This window comes from Phlebotomus papatasi, chromosome 1 (assembly GCF_024763615.1).
Source record: "Phlebotomus papatasi isolate M1 chromosome 1, Ppap_2.1, whole genome shotgun sequence".
Classification (NCBI taxonomy): Eukaryota; Metazoa; Arthropoda; class Insecta; order Diptera; family Psychodidae; genus Phlebotomus; species Phlebotomus papatasi.
This window is the reverse complement of record NC_077222.1, coordinates 8,605,248-8,628,606: the sequence shown is the minus strand read 5'-3', so window position 1 is coordinate 8,628,606 and position 23,359 is coordinate 8,605,248. Positions and strand designations below refer to the sequence as shown.

General features: G+C 31.4%; 1 protein-coding gene across 1 annotated transcript; it reads right to left on the bottom strand.

The window, feature by feature from the left end:
• Nucleotides 1-3,385: 3,385 nt before the first annotated feature.
• On the bottom strand, nt 3,386-18,477 carry LOC129798696 (uncharacterized). The gene is made up of 2 exons (XM_055841974.1): nt 17,721-18,477; nt 3,386-5,358 (listed from the first exon to the last, which is right to left on the bottom strand). Exons 1-2 carry the CDS (start codon nt 17,760-17,762, stop codon nt 3,799-3,801), a joined length of 1,602 nt encoding a protein of 533 aa, XP_055697949.1. The 5' UTR covers nt 17,763-18,477; the 3' UTR covers nt 3,386-3,798.
• Nucleotides 18,478-23,359: the final 4,882 nt, after the last annotated feature.

The window sequence follows — 23,359 nt, the reverse complement described above, 5'->3', positions numbered from 1 at the left end:
AATTTTTCAAAATTATCAACGACTTTTAGTATTGAAATTGCTCGACGGCTTCCACTTTCTTTGCAATTGTGGTACTTGTCCTTGCTCTCTTAATTCTGGATCACAATTATCACAACTACTCAATAAAGTTTGCCAAAAATATTAAAATAATTATGCATGTCGCGTACTAAAAAACATAACCTAACTTAAAATCAGTGTTTTAAAATCAACGGTCGATAAATTGTGGACTATAGAGCGATGGCCTATAGCGAGACTCTACTGTACTAGCAATTAAAGTGTGTCAAATTTCGGCATAGTTGAATGCAAGTGCTACAGTCTAAAGTTTAAAATGTAATATTTTAAATAAAAATTGATTTTTTTAATTCCTTCTTCTTAAGGAGTGTTGCTTGGAACCTTGTAAACAGTTTATCGTCTTTATTTACTTTAGAATCATTCTTAATAAATTTTAAAATGAATTAAAATGTAGACATAGCTTTGGTGCCCTATTTCGGCCACCTTCATTCTTATAGTTCCTTGCCCTTCGGGAATTCTTTCAAATCTTACGTCATCTCATTTGTCGAAGCTACATTTTTTGTTATTCTTTTGCATTGCATAATCTCTAGAAGAGTATGTAAAATCTAAAAATTCATGGAAATTCGAGGAATAAAAAAGGCGTCCGGGATTTGAAACACTCCCTATTTTTGACATTTTATCGGTGTTTTGTTTTTTTTTTGAAAAGTCTCATATTAACAAAATTTTCAAATTTATTAGTAAAAATAGAGATTTAGATTTATGAATCATAAAAAAAATATTAAAAAGACTGAAAATGCTATAAAAAGATTTGTTTCAGACTAACAGATTGAACTTTTTCAAGACTTAAAATTTTTTTAAGCTATACAATAAATTTATACAAGCAAATTTTTAGGCTGCGGTTGATTAGGCAGTATTTTGGTAAAAACGGTTAGTAAAAATACAAATTTGTATAATATTTGGAAAGGGAAAATTAAGAAGTTATGAATCATTTTAATCTTTTTATTACCGAAATGCCAAATTTACTTACCAAAATTGATCTTTTTCATTGCTCACTTTGCATTCTTACTTTACCAATTTTCGTACCAAAAACGTTTACTCTTTTTTTATAAGTAATGGTAATACAACATATGAAAAATTAGGGAAAAAAATGCTATAAGTAAAATAATAAATAAATAAATAAATAAAATAATAATTAATCTGTACATAAATACAATTAATATTTAACTAAAGTTCGTAAAAATTCTCACAATAATAAGTAATCCCTCGATTTTTTCACCCCTTCCCCAAAATTTGCACCTTTCACCAGTTGAAGACCAGTTTTGTCAACAGACAAAAGACGTTCAGGTAAATCTCCACGTTACAGACGATTTCTCAGATATGTTTGTCCGTCGGTCCGTCTATTCGTCCAGCTGTCTCCAGCTCTTGAGGCCAAACGGTTAGAGATAGCGACTTGGGACCTTCGGGGGCCACCCATAAGTGGACCCAAGGATCGTTAACATGCTCATCATTCCCCCCTCTCTTTCGCCTCCAAAAATATTGCTTTTTGGATTTCTCGAAAACGCGCATTACTCAGGCGGACATTTCGTCCTTAGACGAAAATACCGTTGAATCATTCCTAATAACGGTTTTTCAAGGTCAAAAGTTAAAAGGACACTAGAGAACGCATTTATCAAGCGAATGAGGTCATGTTTGGGCTCATTGGAAAGGTCTTGGAATTTCCTATAAAACTGGACCGGTTCCAATCGGTAATGAACCGGTTTATAACCGATAAATAATTTTTGTACGAAAAACCAATATAGTTGATTGATTGAATAAATTGATTGAATAATTTCTATTGCTTTTTAATCAATTTTAGAGAAGCTTTTGAATGATTTACGATTCGGTTCTAATCGTTTGAGTACCGGTAAACGGTAAATGATGCGAAAATACTTTTGAGGTATAGCATCTGAGTCATGAGTTCGAGCATTTCGCAAAGCCTGGGACGCTTTGCCACCCCTTTTTTATGAATAATTCGATATTTAAATATCCTTTTTTTGAAATTCTGAGATTCGATCCATATTATCGATGCCTCATGGCATACATTGGATATAAAAGAACTTTATGTCATTATGCTCTTGAGTCTGATATTGACGATATATTGACATTAAGACGACTAATAGTTTTTAAATATTTTGCAATAGAGTAAAGTATGCACTTTGCGTCAGTTTAAACCTGTACCATCTTACAAATTTTGAAATTTCTTTCAGATAATAATAATATTTATTTTTTTTAATAAAGAAGCTTTGAAGGAGTATTTGTCTTATCTGGAAAAAGTTTTTATGAAAATATGCATGCTCTAGCACTTACGACATTTATTTTCAAGTGAATTTGATTGAAATACAAGATTTAATAACTAATTAGAATACAGTAGGGGAAGTAGGTTGAATTGGGGCACCAATGGCATTGGATTTTATGGTGATATAATTAAGATCAGAAAATTAATTGTGAGGCTAAATTACAATAATGCTCAGTTCCACTTAAAAATAGTAGAAAAATGTCCAGATTTGAAGGTGCTCCAATTCAAACAGGCCCCAGTTCCCCCTATAATATTCATATATAGCATAATACTCATTTTATATCTGACTCGCAATTATCTTAAAAAAGACCTACTCTACCCTATATTGTGCCTATGAACTATTGACTATTTATTATCTATGTATCTATCAATCTATCTATTTTATTTATCTAAAGCGAGGAAGGGGTATCAGGCTAATGATAGAATTTTAAAATCAGTCGTCTGACTTCAAAGTCATTGCGGAAAGGCTAATTTCTTAAGCTCAAGGTTCCTTATTCCTGATCCTGAACACTTGATATGCCAAATAAATTCTGGTATTGCAATTTTGTCAAGAATATTTTTAAAGTATTTAGAGAAAGGTCTAAAAAATGTAATTTGTTATCTAATAATAATAAAAAAAAATGCAACTTCCTACCTTTGACGCAGAGATAGGTGGCCAAAACTAATTTGATCTTTGATTAATGTACAGTTAAATAAAAAACTGTTTCTTCTTGATTGCTATATGTGTACATAGTACGGTAGACATATGAACCGCGACCTAGAAAACGACCTTCCATTTACGTTAATAATTTCACAATTAAAAGTGTGGTATTTTTGTTGGGGTAATGGTGATTTCAATTGTCTTTGCATGAAAGATAAGGCGGATACGCGGCAATAAAAACTGTTCAAGCATATTGGTTCACAAGTGATTTAATCGAAGTGATAAATGAATTTTCTCGTGCACCAACTCACCTGACACCAAATGTGAATTACTGGCAAGATTGCTGGATTGAATGGAGATATTGTGGACAGATGGTGGAGGAAAAAACAATTGACTCAGGATTGTATAAATTTATTATCTGGAGTATCCTATTATCACACAGTATATCAATAACATAGTTTTCTAATTTTAAATTAGAGACAATTACAATATTCTATCTAATGCTCTTTTGTTATTCCTAGAGAATTGAGAATTTCTAAATAATTTTGTTTTTTTTTAAATTCTTTCTAGTAATTCATGCGTGTCTTCTGGAAATTATTAGCTCATTTTCATTGTTGTTGTTGTTTTTTTTTAATGGGAAAAAATAACAACTTTCTGAAAGTCACTAAACTATGGCATACATTCTTTTCTCATTTTGTTTCTTATTTATTTTTATTTATTACTCTTTTTTTTGTTTTGCCTAACTATTCGAATAAGAATGACCTTCCTTATTCTTTCCTAATACTTTTATGTATGTCTCTGGCCAATTGGCTCAGAGAGACAAGAACTTGAGGAGGGCATTGTAAATAAGACTTGGACTTATGTTGGAATCAGCCGTGTATCTAACACCACGGAGACTTCCATCATCATGACTAACAACCCCATATTCACCCACGATAAATCCATCGGCGGTCTTTTCCTCAACACGATACTTTCTAAAGTTTCGTCCTTCTACCACATAACCTACTTTCTTGGCGTCATCCGTTATGGGCGTAGCAGCACTTGGTGACTGAATTCCGTGGTGTCTCCCATTTGTCATAACACTAACTGCCTCATCGACCTCATAATTCTGTTCTGGAGTGGGCCCCTCGAAAGCACTCGGTGTGGAGGCTGCTTGAACATCTGAACTGGAACTGGGAGTGAGGTTCTGTCCCTTGAATCTGGGATGGGTAGGACGGGTGCTCTGTGGTCGATTGAGTAGGTCATAGGGGAGTTTATCTAGGTTGAAGACGATTTTTTTGGAGGGTGGGGCTGTGGTAGGGGCTTGGGTGGTAGTAGGTGGTTCGGCATAAACCTTAGCTGGTTTTCCATAAACCTTAGCTGGTTCTGAGTAGATTTTGGCGGGTTCGGAATAGATCTTTGCCGGTTCCGAATAGATTTTTGCCGGTTCAGAGTAAATCTTCGATGGTTGACCGTAGATTTTGGCGGGAACGGAATAAATTTTAGCAGGTTCACCGTAGATTTTCTCTGGTTGGGAATATGGGGTGTTGCTAACTGTGTTGTCTGTTTTATTGAGTCGTGCTTCAAATTGGCGCCACAATTTGGGCTCAGTGACTGTCTGACCCAGAGACGTGTATGAAATGGAGCGAGGCAATGGCGTGCGGTCTTTCTTTTCGTCATCGTGATAAATCACTTGGTAGGGGACAACGTCATCTTGCTTGCGCTGAGTTCTTGACCTCACCTGCTGCGATGCCGGCACGACACCTGAATCAGGTGGTGCAACGAAACTGTGAACGTTCATTGACTCTTCTTTGGCTGAATCGGCAATGTCTTTTGTGAGTGTCAGTGGTTCATCTTCCTCAATGGAAAAGTCACTGCCCGACCGACGAGATGGTGTCACATCCACGGGAAAATCTCTCTGTGGTGTAGATGATCTCTGGGCTACGGATGATGAAACACTCACGCCAATTACACGAACACCTTCCTCCTCATTCTTCTGCGTCAGCGCCACTTCAGCGTCCTTGACGCCCTCCGGTTCAATGAAGACAATCCTGCTTCCAGTCTTAACGAGCTGCAATTGCGATTTATTGGCATCTGCATCATCTGATTTCAATGTAGCCGTGGCTGTAAAGCTATCCAACTTGCGATTTGATCGCTTATCGAGAGAATAGTGATTGGTACTATCTGCCATCATCTCATCTGTGGAGAGGAATAATTTCTCAATTGGCAGAATCGTATCGTCTTCTTCCAGCTGCTTCAAATACTCCGATCTGGCCTGATTTTCCTCCAAATCTCCCTGAATTTTCCTATCACTGAACAACGATAGAAAGTCCTGACCAGATATGAGATCACTTTGACCTGTAGGATGACCAAATGCTTCGCTAATGGCAATCTGCAATAAACAAAACCCCAGAAAAAAAACATCAGTCAATTTCAACATTGTTGTGGGATTAAAATATTTCTATTAAAATAAATAATTAATTCCCTCTGTTCGATATAATAAATAATTAATGAGTTAATTACAGCCTGTACTATTATATTATTTAATTGCATTCCTGGTGTGAACGAGGATTGAAAGTGGCAGTGAGCAAGAATTGTTATTGAAATTCAAAAGAGAAATATTTGGAGCATTTTTTGTTTAAAAAAAAAACATTTACAATTCTGCAAAAACGCACCGTTTAAATGAGCTATAATTAGAAAGATCACTTCCAATATAAGAAACTTGTTCACCACATCTACATATACTATTTATTTTTTTTAACCATCGCTTGAGCTCCCAGCTTTCTTAAGATTTTACTTATATTGTAAATGGGCTTGAAGGCAATTTCAGTGAAAAGACCTAATTTATACATTGCCTGTTTTCTGACTATAAAAATATGTTTTTATGGTCAGAAAATACCAATTACATAAATTAGTTAAAATTGAAATCTACAGTTTTATTTTTATTTTACACAAATAGATACTTTTATTGTTCTCAATTTTTTCAGGGAAAATGAAACTTTTATTATGTTGTAAATATTTTGTTTATGTCCATCGCCATCTTAGCGTAGGTGTCTGCCCTCTGGAAAATTTATTATTGCTGTGTATTTGTATTTAAAAAAAATCGCTTTAATCCTGAGCTTACATAACTTCTGAACAACGAAACTTGATACATTTGATTATTTAAATCAATGGGCGTGGTCTCTTTTCCCATCTGGATTTTCAATCTCCCCTTAAATAGCCATTGACAGTGTTTTACTTCCAGAATGATACAAAATCTCCAGATCAAATATACCAAATACAATAAATTACTTTTAATTGTCAATAGCTCTTAAAGAAGACGTGAACCTAAGGTGTTTATGCGCGGACCATATTTGGAAAGGTAAATACATTAACTTTACTTTAAAGCCCATTTATTATTTTACAATAAAATTTAATTACAACATGTAAAGCATTTTCCGCTTTAAATAATTTTAAATGAAATGATTACTCTTCGTTCATTGGCTGATATGTAGGTCAAACGCCTATATATTCAATTTGCCAATTTAACTAGTTCTAAGAAGTCACGTGCCAAAAACGTGCCATGCTACCTTGCACCTTATAATTGTTTAAACACGATCACTTCATAAATATTTGGCTTAATAACAAGCATATTTATGTAAATAGAACTATAAAACAAGACATATCTCACCATTTGTACATACAAAATAATTGTTATTCTTCCTATATTCTAAGATTTATTTATTTGTTGTGGCCTGGTAGGTGTTAGACATTTGTTCGAAAACTTAGAAAAATTTGAGAACAGTTCCCAGCGCCACACGTGGCAGAAAACAACGCCCCCATACGGAGTAAAAGATTATAAATGATAGAAGGAATGATAAATAATTTAGAAAAAATACAGAATTTATCTTATTAATATCGTAGAAAAAAGTCAAGAAAAATAAGTATAAATTTTATTTCAAGCTGAGCTTTTTTTTGGAATTCCTAAAAATTGAAATAAATGCATTTATTTTAATTTTGTCTTCTCAGGTACTATACGTAAAAGCAGTAGAGCTTCGTTTTGCACAAAATCTCAAAAGGGAAAAAATCACGAAACCCAAACCCTTAAATGGTCAAAATCCCGAAAGGGACGAAATTATATCGATGATAATATGTGGAATAATTTTTCAAAAACACAAAGTTTTCCTTTGCCCCTGAAATCGTAGGAGTAACTATGACACTTTTAAGAATTTTGAAGTTTGGCTTTTGGGATTTTGGTTTTTGGGATTTTGATTTTCGGGATTTTGGTTTTCGGGATTTTGGTTTTTGGAATTTCGATTTTCGGGATTTTAACAAGGACCAATAAAAGATATTTTACATCTACACAGAAAAAAATATTTTGTAAAAATGTTCGTAAATGTTTGTGAATTCCTATTGGGGACTTAAGAAATGCTTGTAAATCTTATATCCTACAAAAAAGTTCGTAAAAGTTTGTACTTTTTCACAAACATTGTTCATAACATGATCATTTGACGAACATTTTTTGTACTTTTACAAACGTTTGTTCGTAAATGTTCGTAAACACACAAATTTCGTAAAATTTTATCATTTGTTCGTAAATATTCGTAAAATGTTCGACAGGAACACACACTGATCACACTTCTGATTCCTGGGATCTCCAAGAGGGTACATGGCTTCGTGATACAGAGAGTTTACTCTAGCTTTCGCGAACTAATTTTGCCGATGGGGTTGTCTTATACAACTCCTTTCACTTACATGCCAGATCAATACGGATCGGTATCACTATATTCTACTAGACTTTGTTAGATTTAGTTCACCGAGAAAACTAGGATGGTACAATTTAACGTCCTCAATACAAATTTTGATAGCCCAATAATAGAAAAGTTGTCCAGCAATTGTTGAAAATGCGTGTATGTCTTTAGAATTTGCAATACTATGGATCATATGGATAGCAAATTCTAATAATCGGATGGTAAATTCTACAATGCATCTTTTGATTTAACCTCAAGCCACTCCTAAATTATAATATTTGGATTATTTAAAATTTATTTCATATTGGAAATACATTTTTTCTAGAATTTTACATTATAATATCAGGCTAGTAAATAATACTCTCGGAATATTAAAATCTAGTAGAGGCTTGAGGTAAAATCTAAAAGAATATAGTTGAATTTACCATCCCGCTATTAGAATTTACTATCGATAGGATACAAATTCTAAAAATTCAATATTTTCTACTACCTTTTAGGGCAGTAGAATCGAAAGACACGATTTGTGGGAAATACCCGAAATACCAATCAATTTTTTTCGGTTTCCTTATTCATTTCTAATTTTCTGATTTTTATTTCCAGATTTTGTATTTCTTTTTTTTCTATTTTTTTTTTAACTTAATTAAATTAACTTTATAATGATGATTGGACAGGTATTGACTTATGTAAATAAATAATTAAAATAAATAAATTAATTAAAAGTTCAATCGTATGGCTTTACTTTACTAATTTCTTATTAAGTAATATTTTTGGGAAAAAAAATTACTTATGATTAGATATTAATGACTTTTATAAGATATTCATGAGACTTTTAAAGCTTACTAAAATTGCTTATTTTTCGCTTTTTGCTTATTCGAGAGATTCAACCTAAACTAAAAAGAGGCTAAACCTGTAGTTTGAAATCCTTTCAATTACTCTATCATGATAGAGTATAAATGTTTGAAACGGGGTGACCATGAGTGTAAAAATGCCTCAAGAAAGTGCACACTTATTGCCATAAGCAATCTCCTAAATATTTTTAAAAATAATGTGAAATTGATTATACATTTTTTTATTATTTATTAAGAAAAGATATTAAGAAAATAGAGTAAGATAGCGTAATTTGAAACCATGTCTTCTTTTGGAATTTTGAAATTTTCTCGCTTTTTCAGATAGTCAAAGAGAAAAAGATATCTACGAAGAAGTACAAGACTTTATATTCAAGAGCACTTCTTCGTTGTTTTTTTTCCTTTTGTCATCTAAAAGTCTTAGAAAATTTCAAAGTTCCCAATTAGATATAATTCCAAATTAACCTATTTTACCCTACCAAAAAATGAGTAAATTTCTTAAGGATATGATGCATCTTAAATTTTAGATTGTACAATTTTTGTATTCATATTCAATGTAGCTATAACCTATGCTATCAGTCTATACACCGACAAAAAAAGAGGCTGCGATTAACTTCTTTTCATCATAACTTTAGCACTTGTGGGTGTAAAAATATATCAACATTTTTTAATGTTAATTTTACACCTTTTAAGGGTAAAATCAACGTGCAAGAAGGGTAACTTTAACCCATAATACACAAAAAAAGGGTAATATTTACACCGTTTTCGGATCAATACTGCAGAGTAAAATCAAAAATTCTGGAAATTTATTTTAACTTTTATTAAAATAATAAAATTACCATTCTAGAAATGTTAATTTTACCCTGCAGTATTGATCCGAAAACGGTGCAAATATTACCCTTTTTAAGTGTATTATGGGCTAAAGTTACCCTCCTTTCTTGTTGATTTTACCCTTAAAAGGTGTAAAATTAATATTAAAAAATGTTGATATATTTTTATACGCAAAAAGTGTTAAAATTATGACGAAAACTCGGTGTAAATATTATGGTTTTTAGGTGTATTAGGGGTTAAAGTTGCCTTTCTCATGTTAATTTTACCCTCAAAAGGTTGTAAGATTAACAGTATAAAATATTGATATATTTTTACACCCAAAAAGTGTTAAGGTTATGAGGAAAAGAGTTAATCGTACCCCCGTTTTTTTCTCAGTGTAGATAAATCTGAATTTAGAATCACAAGTCACATGGCAACTGGAAGAATCACATCGACCACAGATCGAAGAAACGTAATCACGATTGCTTCCAATAATCTCAATTGGTGAACTTGTTTCTTATTATATTCCAGCATTTCCTGATTTATCACTTGAGCGTGATAGACGCTAAAGCAAGAAGAGACACCACAGTTGTAGGAATTATATCAAACAACTTAATCGAATTCTCATACTTTTTTTTATTCTGGCGTCGTTAAGAACCATGTCAAGAAGTAAAAAAAAGAGACTTTGCTATGCATGAATCTATATCAAAGATTGTCAATAAATATTTCATGAGCGAATATAATGTATTTAAAATACCAGAAATATAATAATTATATTGACTAATAAGGCATTAATTTCCTCATGTCACGACACAAAAAAATTTTGAAGGGGAATCTAGTTTAAATATAATGGAAGTATGTTTTTTTTTTCTTTGCTTTTGGGCTCTTTTGAAGAAAATTAATCATTTCACAAATTAATTCATTGGCCATCAATTATAATTAAAATTTGGAAATGATTAGGGTATTACATAATTTAGTTCTTATTCCCCAAAGTGTGACTATAGCAAACCGATTTAACACTGTCTGATTGGTAAGCTCAAAGTAAGGTACATAAAAGTTAAATTGTAGTGAATTTTATTGTGAGAGTTTCATGAAATAACCCTCAAGGCCGTTCAATGTCGTTTCTGGCTATGCCGTTGTTTCCAACATAAAAATCGTTGCAATTTCAAAAGACTGAGATGCCCAATACACGTAATGAGGCATCCATTAACTTTTTTTTAAAGGTATTTATTGTGTACTTATTTTGGCTGAACATTCAATGGACTTTGCAGAAATTGTTCGAAACCAATTTTTTTGCTGTTGGTGCTTCACCTTGCAAATAAATTCAAGAATATCGCGCAGGGGAAACTGGATATTTTGCGGTACTATTTAATTATATATAGCTGTTTTTTTTCTTATGGACTTTTGCGAGGAAGATTTATTCATCCTTTTTATTTATTTACCTATTTTTTTTTTGTTCCAATTTACTTTTTCATCGAGATTTCCTTTCGATCATGTAACTTATACGTGATTCAGAGCATAATATTTAAATACTGGTCTCTCGTGTGATCTTTACAAAAAATTCCTGTCTCGTAATTCGATAATGGATGAAGGGAATTTTTGAATTATTGACGTCTTAAAACTGGTATATTTTTACACCACCAGAGTCTCAAAGACATAGGGGAAACCGAGGCAGAATTAGTCACGTATATTATTAGATAGTGGTATCTTATAGTTTGTCTTCGAAGTAATATTGAGGAAACCACTCTCTATTCTAAATATATAGGGGAAGGCTTTGATGTTTCGCACACAAAAATGATCTTCAAGTTCAGTGATTTTTTCTGACTACCATGGAAACCGTAACGATTCTCAAAGTATGTCAAAAAAATTTCTTACTTACAAGGTTCATGATTTCACCTCACAAAACTCCAGGAAATCCGCAGATTTACCTCTAGAGGAAAATGAAAATTTAATGGCGATTTGTGCGATTGATCAATCAAGTTTGTATCTTCGCACACGATTCACATCATCCTTGAGCACCCCATTTTCACCGTAAATTTTGCACCGAGCACTAAAAATTGTACATCATTGTTTAAAGTTAACTATAATCTACGTGATTAAACCGTTTGTACAAGGAATCAAACGATTTAATGCCAATTTTTCTGAATTTTTCTAACACTAAAATCAACTTTTTTGTTCGATTTCCTGCACTGAGAAAAAAAGAGGGTGCGATTAACTTTTTTCCTCGTAACTTTAACACTTTTTAGGTGTAAAAATATATCAACATTTTTGAATGTTAATTTTACACCTTTTTAAGTGTAAAATTGACATGAAAAAGGGTAACTTTAACCCATAATACACCTAAAATGCATAATATTTGCACCGATTTTGGGATCAATATTGTAGGTTAAAATTAACATTTCCGGAATGTTATTTTAACTCTTTCGGATTTCTCTCAGTGTGGGAATTTCATTCTGGAAGCGGTAATCTGGTGAATTCTTCCTTGAAAAGTCTAAATATCATCAAATTTTAACTAATTAATAGGTTTTTTAAACTAAAAAGTGACTAAAACTCTGCAAGTGAGAAGAACACATAAGTTCCACAATTCCTCTACGGAGCCGGATATGCTCAAAACCGTCATTGTATGCGCATCAATGAAGCTTCTTCCATCCCCAAAGTTACAGGAATTGAGATTCAGGACAGAGATTGACACCAAACAGTCTCTTCCGGACAATATTTTTTTTCTTTGACGTGAAACAAACACAAAAGTGAGGTTATGTCAAAGATGCTCAAAAAACCAGTTGTAAGCTGTGAGTGTTTAATGTGGATGTGATTCTTTCATTGCACATTCAGTTTGGACAAGCTTGAAAAATATTTTTATATCAAAGATATGCAAAATTGCTTTCACAATTACCACTGCGACCTATTTGAGTCAAATTACTTCTGGCTTATCAACTTTAAGGTTTTTAAATTTTATATTTGAATAAAGGAGCAAATCAGAGAATTACAATAGATGTGAATATGAGAGAATCGCATCGAATACAAAGTTTCCTGGAAAAACGTGCGAAAGAACAATGTCTTCTATGTGCGACCGATCATTGTGAGTCAAGTTTTTGGATTTTCTTTCACCCACGAAAACAGTTTGCTCCAGCCCAAATCTTTTTTACATAAATATAAACCCTTATAACATCTCTACGCCCTGTGATAGTCGTTTCTCAGGAAAGTGATATGAATTGTGCAAAATTATGCGAAATATTACACATCAAAATTACAGTTTTAGACCCGTTTTTAATTTTTTCTTCCTGAAACTAGAGAAAAGGAACTAGACTCTCAATTTTTTTTCAGAAAAGGTGTGATTTAAGACTAGCAATTAAAATATATAGCCATAGTTGAGATTAATAAAGGAATATGGGAGAAATATGAAGTGTTTGATGGTAGCGTATGTGCGAACCATCAAAGCTTTCTTCTACTTCCCTTACTATTCATTGAAATATTTATCAGCCTCATACAAATATTTTTTGTACAAATTATACGCAATAAAAAATTTCATTTGGTAGCTAATTCTGCCCCGGTCTCCTCTACCAAGTAAAAGATCTAAAATTTATAGAACTCGGCATTTTTTTTCAAATCCAATTACCATCAAATGCAAAAATGCATAAAACATTAATTGATTATTTAATACAATATCTCTTCCAATACCTCTGTCAATTATTAAATGCAATTAATTACTATTATGGCATTTTTATGCGCTATTTGCATTAATGCTCACCAATTAGAATTGACTCCAACTTAAGTGGCAACTACCAGTTAAATTCCTTGTGGAAGTTTAAACATCTAAACCATATGTTTAAATGGTATGTTTATGGGTGACATCTTCATTAAATAATTTACACATTGAGGTATCATCATTGTCGGCTAAATACTCTGTTATTACATCGTAAAGATGCAATATAAATATCTCAATAAAGTTTTTCATTTTATGAGCTTTTACAATTTGTCAAGCTTCTTCATATTTAAACATGACCTTATAATGTCTCTCGATTATCATGAAACTCGCGTGTTTTGAAAACTTCTATATTATAAAAAATTTCCGTATATCATTATTATTGAGATTATAAAATATCGATTCTTATGATCTACACAATGGGTCTTTTTTTTTGCTGGCGGAGAAGAAGTAAATTATTTTAGCCATTCATCCGTCTTTGGAATTTCAATTCGCCTTGAGCAGCAGAAAAACCGTTAAAATAGGTAATTAAGCATGGATGAATTTTTTCTCAATTAAAACACATCAATGTGGAAAATTTAATATTGAAAATTTATTGAATAAAATCAACATATGACTGAATTCTCTTTATTTTGTGTAAATTACTATCATGCATCTATTTTTAGATTATTTAAGAAGTAAATATGTTTACGGATTCTGCTCGGAATTTACCGGATATCAGGAAGAATAAAAAAAGATAGGTTGGATTTTACCTTTGAGGTTATATTCAAAATTTTATTGTCATCACGGAGCTTCTGATTTCAAATCGTACACAAGGACCTCACAATCTCAGAAAGAATGCAAGACAATGCAAATTGGAGTATTTGATGTACTTCACCAAGAAATTGTTTCGAAATGTGAGGTTATGTTTCGTCTAACCTCAAACCTAAACTTGAAAAATTCGGTCAGTTCAGATTAAATAAGCAGTAAAGATGAATTTTCACCCAGATTTATTTGTTTTTACGTCAGAGACATTAAAAAACGCTTCTGGTTAGGGGGAAGTGGTGTAGCTTTAAAAGTGGGGCACCTTTGAAATTGGAATTTTTCACCTATTTTTAAATAAAATTGAACCTTATCGTGATGTAATATAATTTCTCAATCTCAATCAAACCAATCGATTTGCGTTTAATATAGTGTACGATAGTCGCTAATAGGTTCAAATAAAGTTCGTTATAAAATTACTAAAGAAGTGTCATATTTTTCTATTTGTACCATTTATACTCAATTTTTTCCGCATCTGCGCTTGCTTAACCCCAAAATAGACACAAGGAGCGGCTTAGCGATCAGCTCGAAAAATGAGGATTGATGTTAATACTCTGAGGAATTATCCCAAAATTAGGAGAATCATGCTGAGCTTCTAAATTAATGATCAAGGTCTAGTGAAATTTACGAAGATTAGCGACACCAGCGCTGTGGATTCTTGAGGATCATCCTGTGTCAATTTTCGGTATAACGGTAGACCAACGAAGCGTTTTAAAAAGTTTAAACTATAAAACCTATAAAAACCATAGAAAAGAAAACATATCTAAAAGTCCAATAAACTTCAAATTCATCAATTTCTAATCCAAAAAAAAAGAAAATTGATTTAAAAATGCTTTTGACGTTTATAGTAAATTCCTCAAGATTTATTATTTATAGGTAAAAGAAGTTGAAAAATTACATATTATATTAAAATTCTAAATTTTCTGCAACGAAATTATTTTTTGAGGTTAGATCAAACATAACCTCAAATTTTAGAAAATTTCTAATATTAATATTTAACAATAATATTTTTTATGTAGGGGAAAGTGTCCATGCCGAATACCATTGGAAGCTTTGTAAAGACTAAATTTTTCCTATATTCCTCATTAAACGTGACTTCGCAATATAAATATTTTAAAAACTGGCCTTTTTTCCATAGTTTTTAAAATATGGTTGCGATGAGTCACATATATAATGTGAAACATAGAAAATATAGTCATTACGAAGCTTCCAATGGTATCAAGCATAGGCACTTTCCCCTACTGAGCCACTATAGCTATTTTGCAGTTCTTTAAGTTTACATCAGAATAATTATCAATTTAAAACTAAACAAATTCTGATCACTTTATGTTCAGAAATATATTTAGTTTTCTTTTAAAATAATATCATATTTATTTATTTATTTATTTATTATTTGTTAAACAATGCATCAATAGTAAAATAATTATGATAATTTATATTCGCGAACTTTGGAAAATTTGGCGAGAAAACAAACCTTTTTGTAAATATTCTTGAACTAGAGTTTAAATAAATAAATAAATAATAAATCTTGAAAAAAATAAAGCCCATCAGATACAGTACAAGTAATCAATTAAAAGTATTTGATAGTTATTAAGTTTAAGAAATGATTTTTTTCTGATATTTAGAGTCGAAGGAACACCTATTAGTACAGTAAGAAATTGTATCATGACATGACCTATTGCCACCATATTATGAACTATTTGGGACATGAAATTTGAAGACATATATCTTTATGCCAAAAAAATAGTTATGTGAAAAATCGTAATACTATTTAAATTTTATGAGATACATAAAATAAATTTTAATATTTTTGATGAAATTACTAACAGGTGTTCCCGACTAAACAGGTGGTTCTTCGACCCTATTTGGGAAAAGTATTTTCAGTCAATATATTATATAAGCAAATTCTTTCGTATGTGCTTCCCTATTTTGGTCAGTACAATGTTAAAGAAAAAAACCATAAATCTCTTAAAGTCAAACCCAAAATGCCAGGATGGATGGTTCAAAGTTCTCCATTTTCACATTAACAAAGATATTTCACTATTTTTTGCAGATTTATAATTTAAGATTCTGTTTTACTTATCTAGGGGAAAGCACTCTCCCTTCGAACGTTCATGCCATCGAATGATATGAATTTACTTTTAGTTTTTCTAAGAGACTTACACATTTATATTAAATATTAGTTACTTTATCATCAATCATTGATTATTATGTGATAATCATGTGTAAATCTCTTTAGAAAAGTAGAAGAAATTCACATTATTCGAAGGCATGAACGTTCGAAGCGAGAGTATTTTCCCCTAGTAAACTAAGTGTAGTTTACTGTATCTTCCTGGAGATCTTATGTGATATATGTAAGTCCGACGGAAGGTATAATATTCTTTCGAGTGGTCGTAATTTTTATCAGAATGCTTTTTAACTTTCATGACCTTGAGATTATGCTTAAAAAGTTTAAAATATCTAACCTGAAGGTAGATACACTGAGAAAAAAGAGGGTGCGATTAACTTTCTTTCCTCATAATTTTAACACTTTTTAGGTGTAAAAATATATCAACATTTTTTAATGTTATTTTATACCTTTTTAAGGGTAAAATTAACATGAAGAAGGGTAACTTTAACCCATAATACACCTAAAAAGCATAATATTTACACCGATTTCGGAAAAATACTTCGGGGTAAAATAAACATTTCCGGAATGTTATTTTAACTTTTTCGGATTTTTCTCAGTGCAGCTTATGAAAATAAAAATACAGTGTCCGCTTTCTAATCCGGATCGCCGTAATCCGGACAAGTTCTCGACGGTTACATTTAAAATTCTTTTGAGGTTATGTATGCATGCGTGTTCAGCAATGAAAATGAACTATCCTGTGATGTTCTTGTTTAATAAATGAAGTATAATAGAATAGACTTCTCCAATTATGTCTTTTCAATCTTCTTTAAAAGTTTTATTCTAATTCTATGAAAAAATTTTGAATTATATTTTCAAGACGTTGAACAAATTTAAAAATCCATCCGGATTACGGAGCGGACATCTGTCATTTTGTCTCCCAATCATCCGGATTACAAAGCGGGCACTGTATAAGCTAAAATTCACTGCTTAGCGAGTATCAAATTCTAAATGATTTCAATTCAGTCAAAAACATTTTTAGATAAATTCTGCTAACCTTAGAACGCCACTCGCGAGAAAGTTCTATTTCCGTATATTACGTTGTCACTTTTTGTTCGAAAACTGCTGATCGGTCAGTATATTTTTACAGATCGAAATATGCAAAAAACGCACTCATTTTTAGATAAGTGTGTTTGCTGGATAGGGGAAAGTACTCTCCCTTAAAACGTTTTTGCCTTCGAATAATATGAATTTTCTTTTAGTTTTTTCCTTCCTAAGAGACCTACACATTTCTATTAAATATTAGTTGGCTTATCATCAATTGTTGATAATTCCGTGTAAATCTCTTACGAAAAACAAAAGAAATTCACGTTATTCGAAGGCATGAACGTGTGAAGGGACAGCACTTTCCCCTACTGTTTTTATTTAAAATTTCCGTTAACTTAAAATTCCTAACGGATAAATTCAAAAACTTGCACTTCCGCGCCAACTAGCGTTGTACATGGAATGCACGAATGTTCTGTGAACTTTCAGTGTTCAATTTGTTTAACATCTCTCATAATTTCGCTTGAGTGATTGCCATGGTCAAAAAACTGTAATTCAATTATGTAAAATCATAAGCATAATGAGAGTTCTAGCTCACTAAGCATTTAGATCAGCCAGGTGTCGATTTAATTAGAGTCAAAGCAATTGACGAATAATTCTATTGAGCGTAAAAACAATTTATAAAAGACGCCATAGAGTACCAATTAAACTTACCAAGAGAATAAATGAGAGACTACACACATTGACCATGGCCATCCTTAGTGGTTAATAGTTGGATCAAAAGTTGAAGAATTTTCCAGTATTTGGGTGGCTTATTCAACTCCCAAAGATTACTACAAGCGATGATTTATGACTTATTGTTGAGATGGAATGTCATACTCGTTGACATTTAGCCACCCCAAATTGATGAAGAACAACCTATTTTTTCTCTCCAGTGTTACATCCAAGAAAAAAACCATTGTTGCTGCAATATATTTTTTTTTCGTGTTTCACTGCACAATCACTTTCTTCTGGGTGTTTTGCAGAGATCAAAATATGTTAATATAGTATAGATTAACCGCCCACTTGTTCCTTTTTTTTTTCGACGAAATAATAGAGCACCATACACATTCGAAAAATCACCATTTACTGCACTGAGCGTTCATAATTCAATCTACTCAATCCCATTATTACGTGGAATTTCTTCAAATAACGTTCAATTTGAAACTGATTGAAATCATTGGCTGTGGCTCGAGGAATTACGAAAATATCTTTTATATGTCAGCCTTGAAATTCTCCATACGAAATTTGGTCTTGTAATTGTTTGTTAGATATGTTTTTTCGCCAAAAATAAAAACTTTTCTTTCACTTTGGCTGGCACAAACTTCAAAAAATAGATTTAAGTTTATATTATGTGAGAAAACCAGGCTTTTCGCGCACTCCACAATGCCAAAGAGGTGGTTGTTTCCCGCTCCGTGGTCTAAGGTGCACTGAAACTGAAACAGATATTAAATTGGCATAAGAAAGTCTCCCCGACATCAGCTTGGCTACACAGAAGTGCTTTGTAGGTGCCGTATAAATAAATTTTTTTTTAGTGTATTTGTGCTTTTATAAAATAGCGAAACTGTCGCTTGGGATTCCAGTTATTATGAGCTTTGGGTGGCTCGGACAAGTTCCACTGAAAGTCGCCTTTTTTTTCGTCACAAGAACAAACCCTCACTGGAAGTGAATGTGGAGACGCCAGGTGATTTGTGCTCATTGTCTCGTTTTTATTCCTGATACAAATTACAATATTTTATTCATTATTTAATTTTTGCTTTTTTATCGTTGAAATAGGACGAAGTGTTCATGAAAAATTACTTTTTTCAGTGTTTTTTTTAATTTTATTTTAAGATATGATAGGATTATGTATATCCAGATCTAGACATTATCTCTTAAAAAAAAATCTAAAGTCATGTGTGCATGCTGTCCCACCTTCTCCTACTTTTTTTATTAAACAAATTAGTCTAACTTGTCTTATATGAATTGTTATTCTTGTTACATTTTGGAAAAAAGGAGTTCACATTTCTAACTTCCTAGTTTCTTTAACAAAACAACGTCTTTATTTTACTATTTTAAATTTATCATCAGTTGATTTTATCGTTTTATAAGATCAATTTGGCGATAGACACAATTATCAAATATTCATCCCATTTTTGCTTAATATGAAAATTATAAAAAAGTTTAATTGAAATGATTCACTTCATAGTTATTGTAAAATCAAGATTTTAATTACATTGTGGACAATGTGACTTCCGATTGAAACAATATAGAGTAAGAATAAATCTCTTAAATAATAATATAATAATAATGCTGGCTCAACATTCCATGAAGGAACCAGGCCTTCCCACAAGAGGATTTCTAGACATGCATTATTATTTTTTCTTAAACAGGGATGAGGTTGTCAGTCCCATGCCCCGTTGAATCAAGTGCAGTGAAGCTCACTGAATGCAATCCGAACACCTTTAACGCCAGAAAAATTCCTGGTGACCTAAAGGGAATTCGAGCCCGGGACACTTGCATCATAGAGCGAGTGCTCTACCACTTGACTCATTGAGTGCCCTAATATCTTAAAACTTTATAAAAATACTTAAATAATCTTGAAAGTGATGTAGAATTGCATAATTATAAGAGAAGAGTACCCCGGATCGGAATGTTAAGAGACATGCTCCATATTTAGTTGAAAATATCAAAACACTATTTGGTAATTTTATGTAAGCTAATGGATACATTAGTGACCCCTTTTACTATATCTGTGCTTTTGAATTTTTAATTTTTACAATAAATTAATAAAAAAAATATGTGTAATTGCAAACTTGCACGCTGTACCTGGGATCGTCAGGAATTTAATCAGGTGTCTCAGGGAAAATTGGTTTTATAAATTAAATCTGATTTAATGCACTTCATTCTTGTGAGAGTTAAATGGTAAAAATTAACTAATAATTTTTTAAAATTCGTTTTATTTGGAGCGATGATAGAGTGTTAACCTGACGATCCGAGGAACACTGCCGATCGCTGGTGCTCTTCCCTTACTATTATTAATAAGAATATCAAAGTCAAGGGTCTGTCCGAAATTCTTCCTTGTTTGTAGTTCCAAATTTCACTCTAAACAGTTTTTGTTATCATCAGAAATATCAAAAATTAATTATCACGATTAAGTGATAATTTTTATTAAATATACATATTTTAGACAGATTAAATTAAGATGATAGTAATATGACTTATCACTCAGAAGGAAAGAACTCTATCTTAAAATCGAATTTGTTGACGAAACTAAGGGTTTCTTATGTTTTCCTCCCTATAACCCCCGTTAAGGTCTTAGTCCACAAACCTATTTTGACCGCCTATAAACTAAAAGTAATTAAATAAATAAATAAATAAATAAATAAATAAATAAATAAATAAATAACTACTCAACAATAATAAATAAATAAATAAATAACTATTCAACAATAAAAAAATAAATAAATAAATAAGATATACTTCATACACATAAAACACTTCTTTAAATGAATAATGCCACTTGCCTATGAATTTGAAATTCCGATTCTCTTTACGAATTTGGCGAAATTAAGGCTTAAAAATTTCTTTTTTTTTCTGTGTGTAAATGTTAAATAGCGAGTGATAGAGTTTTGAGATGCTTTCAGAAGCCCCTATAAATCGACCCAGGTAACTAAGACAAGACATTAATTTCCCTCTATTCATCTCCTTCAGCCCTAAAAACATGTTTTCAGAATATCTCAGATTATAATAATTTTTTTTTTGAAAAAGAGCACCTTGGAAGAGTGATGCCTTTAACCTTGAAAATAAATGAAGTAATATTTCAAGATTATTGGCATGTAAGGTAAAGTACCCTTTATCCGACCGGTTCCTCTATTCGACCGGTAGATTTATTTATTCAATTTATTTATATTTGCTATAATATTTTGTGTATGATCTAACATTAATAGGTCAATTATTCTTTAAATAATACGAATAAGTGACAAATTCATAGAAATTGATGAAATTCACCATCACATATTCAAAAATTAACCCACCGGTCGAATAGAGGAACCCGGTCGAGTAAGGGTACTTTACCTTATGAATGTAATGTTTACCTGGACAAGTTCCAAATCATATATAAAAGTGAACACATTCAACTCAATTTTGGGATAATAGTAATGATAATAATGGTAGCACAACATTCCATACAGGAACTAGGCTTTCCCGTAAGGGGATTTCTATACACGCCAATCAAATTTTATTTCAAATCAAAAATTCAAAATCAAAATTCAAAAATCGAAAATCATCATGCAAGTTTGACAAAAAGGAAAATAAAGTATAAACTTATAATCTACAACTACATTAAATAATACTTATCCTTGTAAAGATTTACGATTTGAATGATCAAAAAATAATATTCTACCGAAAATTTCTGTTTTTACAGCAAATTTGCTTTTTTGATTTTCAAAAAGAAACTAATTAGTATTTACAAAACAATAATTCTAATTTCTGTCATATTTCTAAAATATTCTACAAGAAATAATAATTCTTCAAATAGTTCTAATATAGGTAATATAATAGTTCTAACAAAAATTCTTCAAATTCGGATTTTCTGAAGTTTTCCTGAAAACCATTGTTTGGAAAATAATTTTTGAATTTTTGGTTTGATTGATAAATATCAGTTTGGAAGACCTAACATCGAAATTATAAGTTCTTTCAATATTATATTTCACATAAAATATCAATGGATATTTAAAATATCTCAAGTCAAAAAGAAAATTCGTAGTATAAAAATACCAGATTCTTAACCGGTGTAACCGGATTCTAGTTGTTCGAGCTTCAAACTTTTTTTTTAGAACAAATAGTAATTTGATTTTTCTGGCATAATTCTCGCTTTAGAGCTGCTTGTTGGCATTTGACCTTTAAAACTTAAAAAACAGGAAAGTTCAAGGTCATAGGCAGGTTTGGATGAATATCTATCTGGAAAAAATATCCGAAACTTAAAAAGGATCGTTAAAATTACTTACAGGTGATAGAACAAAGTGGTCATCTTCTGAATGCGCCAGCCTTCGAATACTGCAATTCATTTTCGCTTTTATCAAAACAAAAATGAAATTTTATCAATAACACTGAATAGAATAAATAATACAGTATAGCATTAATTGAATGGAATTAATTATTTGTGAATAGTAATGTTCAAAATCTGGTGTGTTCGAAACTGACCACACTCCTCTAAGACAAAAACATACAAATATTAAAAAGAAGAAAACCGAAAAATAATGGTCAGAATCGACTTCGGGTAATTTACTAAAAAATCGAACAGAACTGAAAGTCGGACTATAAAGAGCGGCTTCAGCATACAAATCACTTATTAAGTTGGGCAGTTTCTCAGATGTAGGCTTTGTCAAATCGTATCCTGTTATCAGATGCTCCAAACCCCTTATGTGCATGTATCGAAAAGTCAAAATTATATGTTTTATTTTTAATTTTTTTTATATATCTTCGTTTTACCTCATTCATTCACATTCAAATGAAGTAGGATGAAAATCAATGAACCAAAATAGATCAATCAAAATTTTAACTACCGCCCTACTTCGAATTACTGCTGCCTATGTTAAAATCAACTCTAGCTACGACTCTGTTCAAAAGCCTTAAGTATTTATCTCCTACTGTTTGTCTTATGAAATTATGGTGTATACACACTAGAAGCAATTTTTGTCAAAAATTGCCTTTTTAAAAAAAATTCTGAGATTTCTGCATACAAGGATAGGGGAAATTTTCTTTAAAAAGGTATTTTTTAAAGAAATTTTTCTTAAGGCCTCTACACATTAGGAGCAATTTTCGTCAAAAAATGCATTTTTGACAGAATTTTGACGTTTACGCCTACAGTACTACACGCAATATCCTTCAAAAAATGAATTTTTGACGAAAATTACTTCCAATGTGTAGAGGCCTTTAGTGTGTAAAGGCCATTAGACAAGATACTTAATTTTTTTAAAATTGTAGGTGCTTAAAATTATGATTAAACTTGAATAATTATTATATAAATTTTAGTATTATAGAATTTGACACTTATTAATTCTTTCAGTTTAAATAGAGTTATCTCTCATAAAATATTCTAAGATGTATTTTAAATATTTCATATGTTTCTACTATTATTGAATCTCTTTTTATCATACAATGTAAGAGAGATTGATTTAATTTAAACATAAATATCGAATCAATATATTGCTCTGGTGCTCGATCAATAAAACCAGTCTTAGTAAAATATTTGAGAGTATCAATAAAAAAAAATAATATTAAATTTAAACCAGTATCTCCCTCGTTAATTAGCAATTTGTAATTTTTCTGCT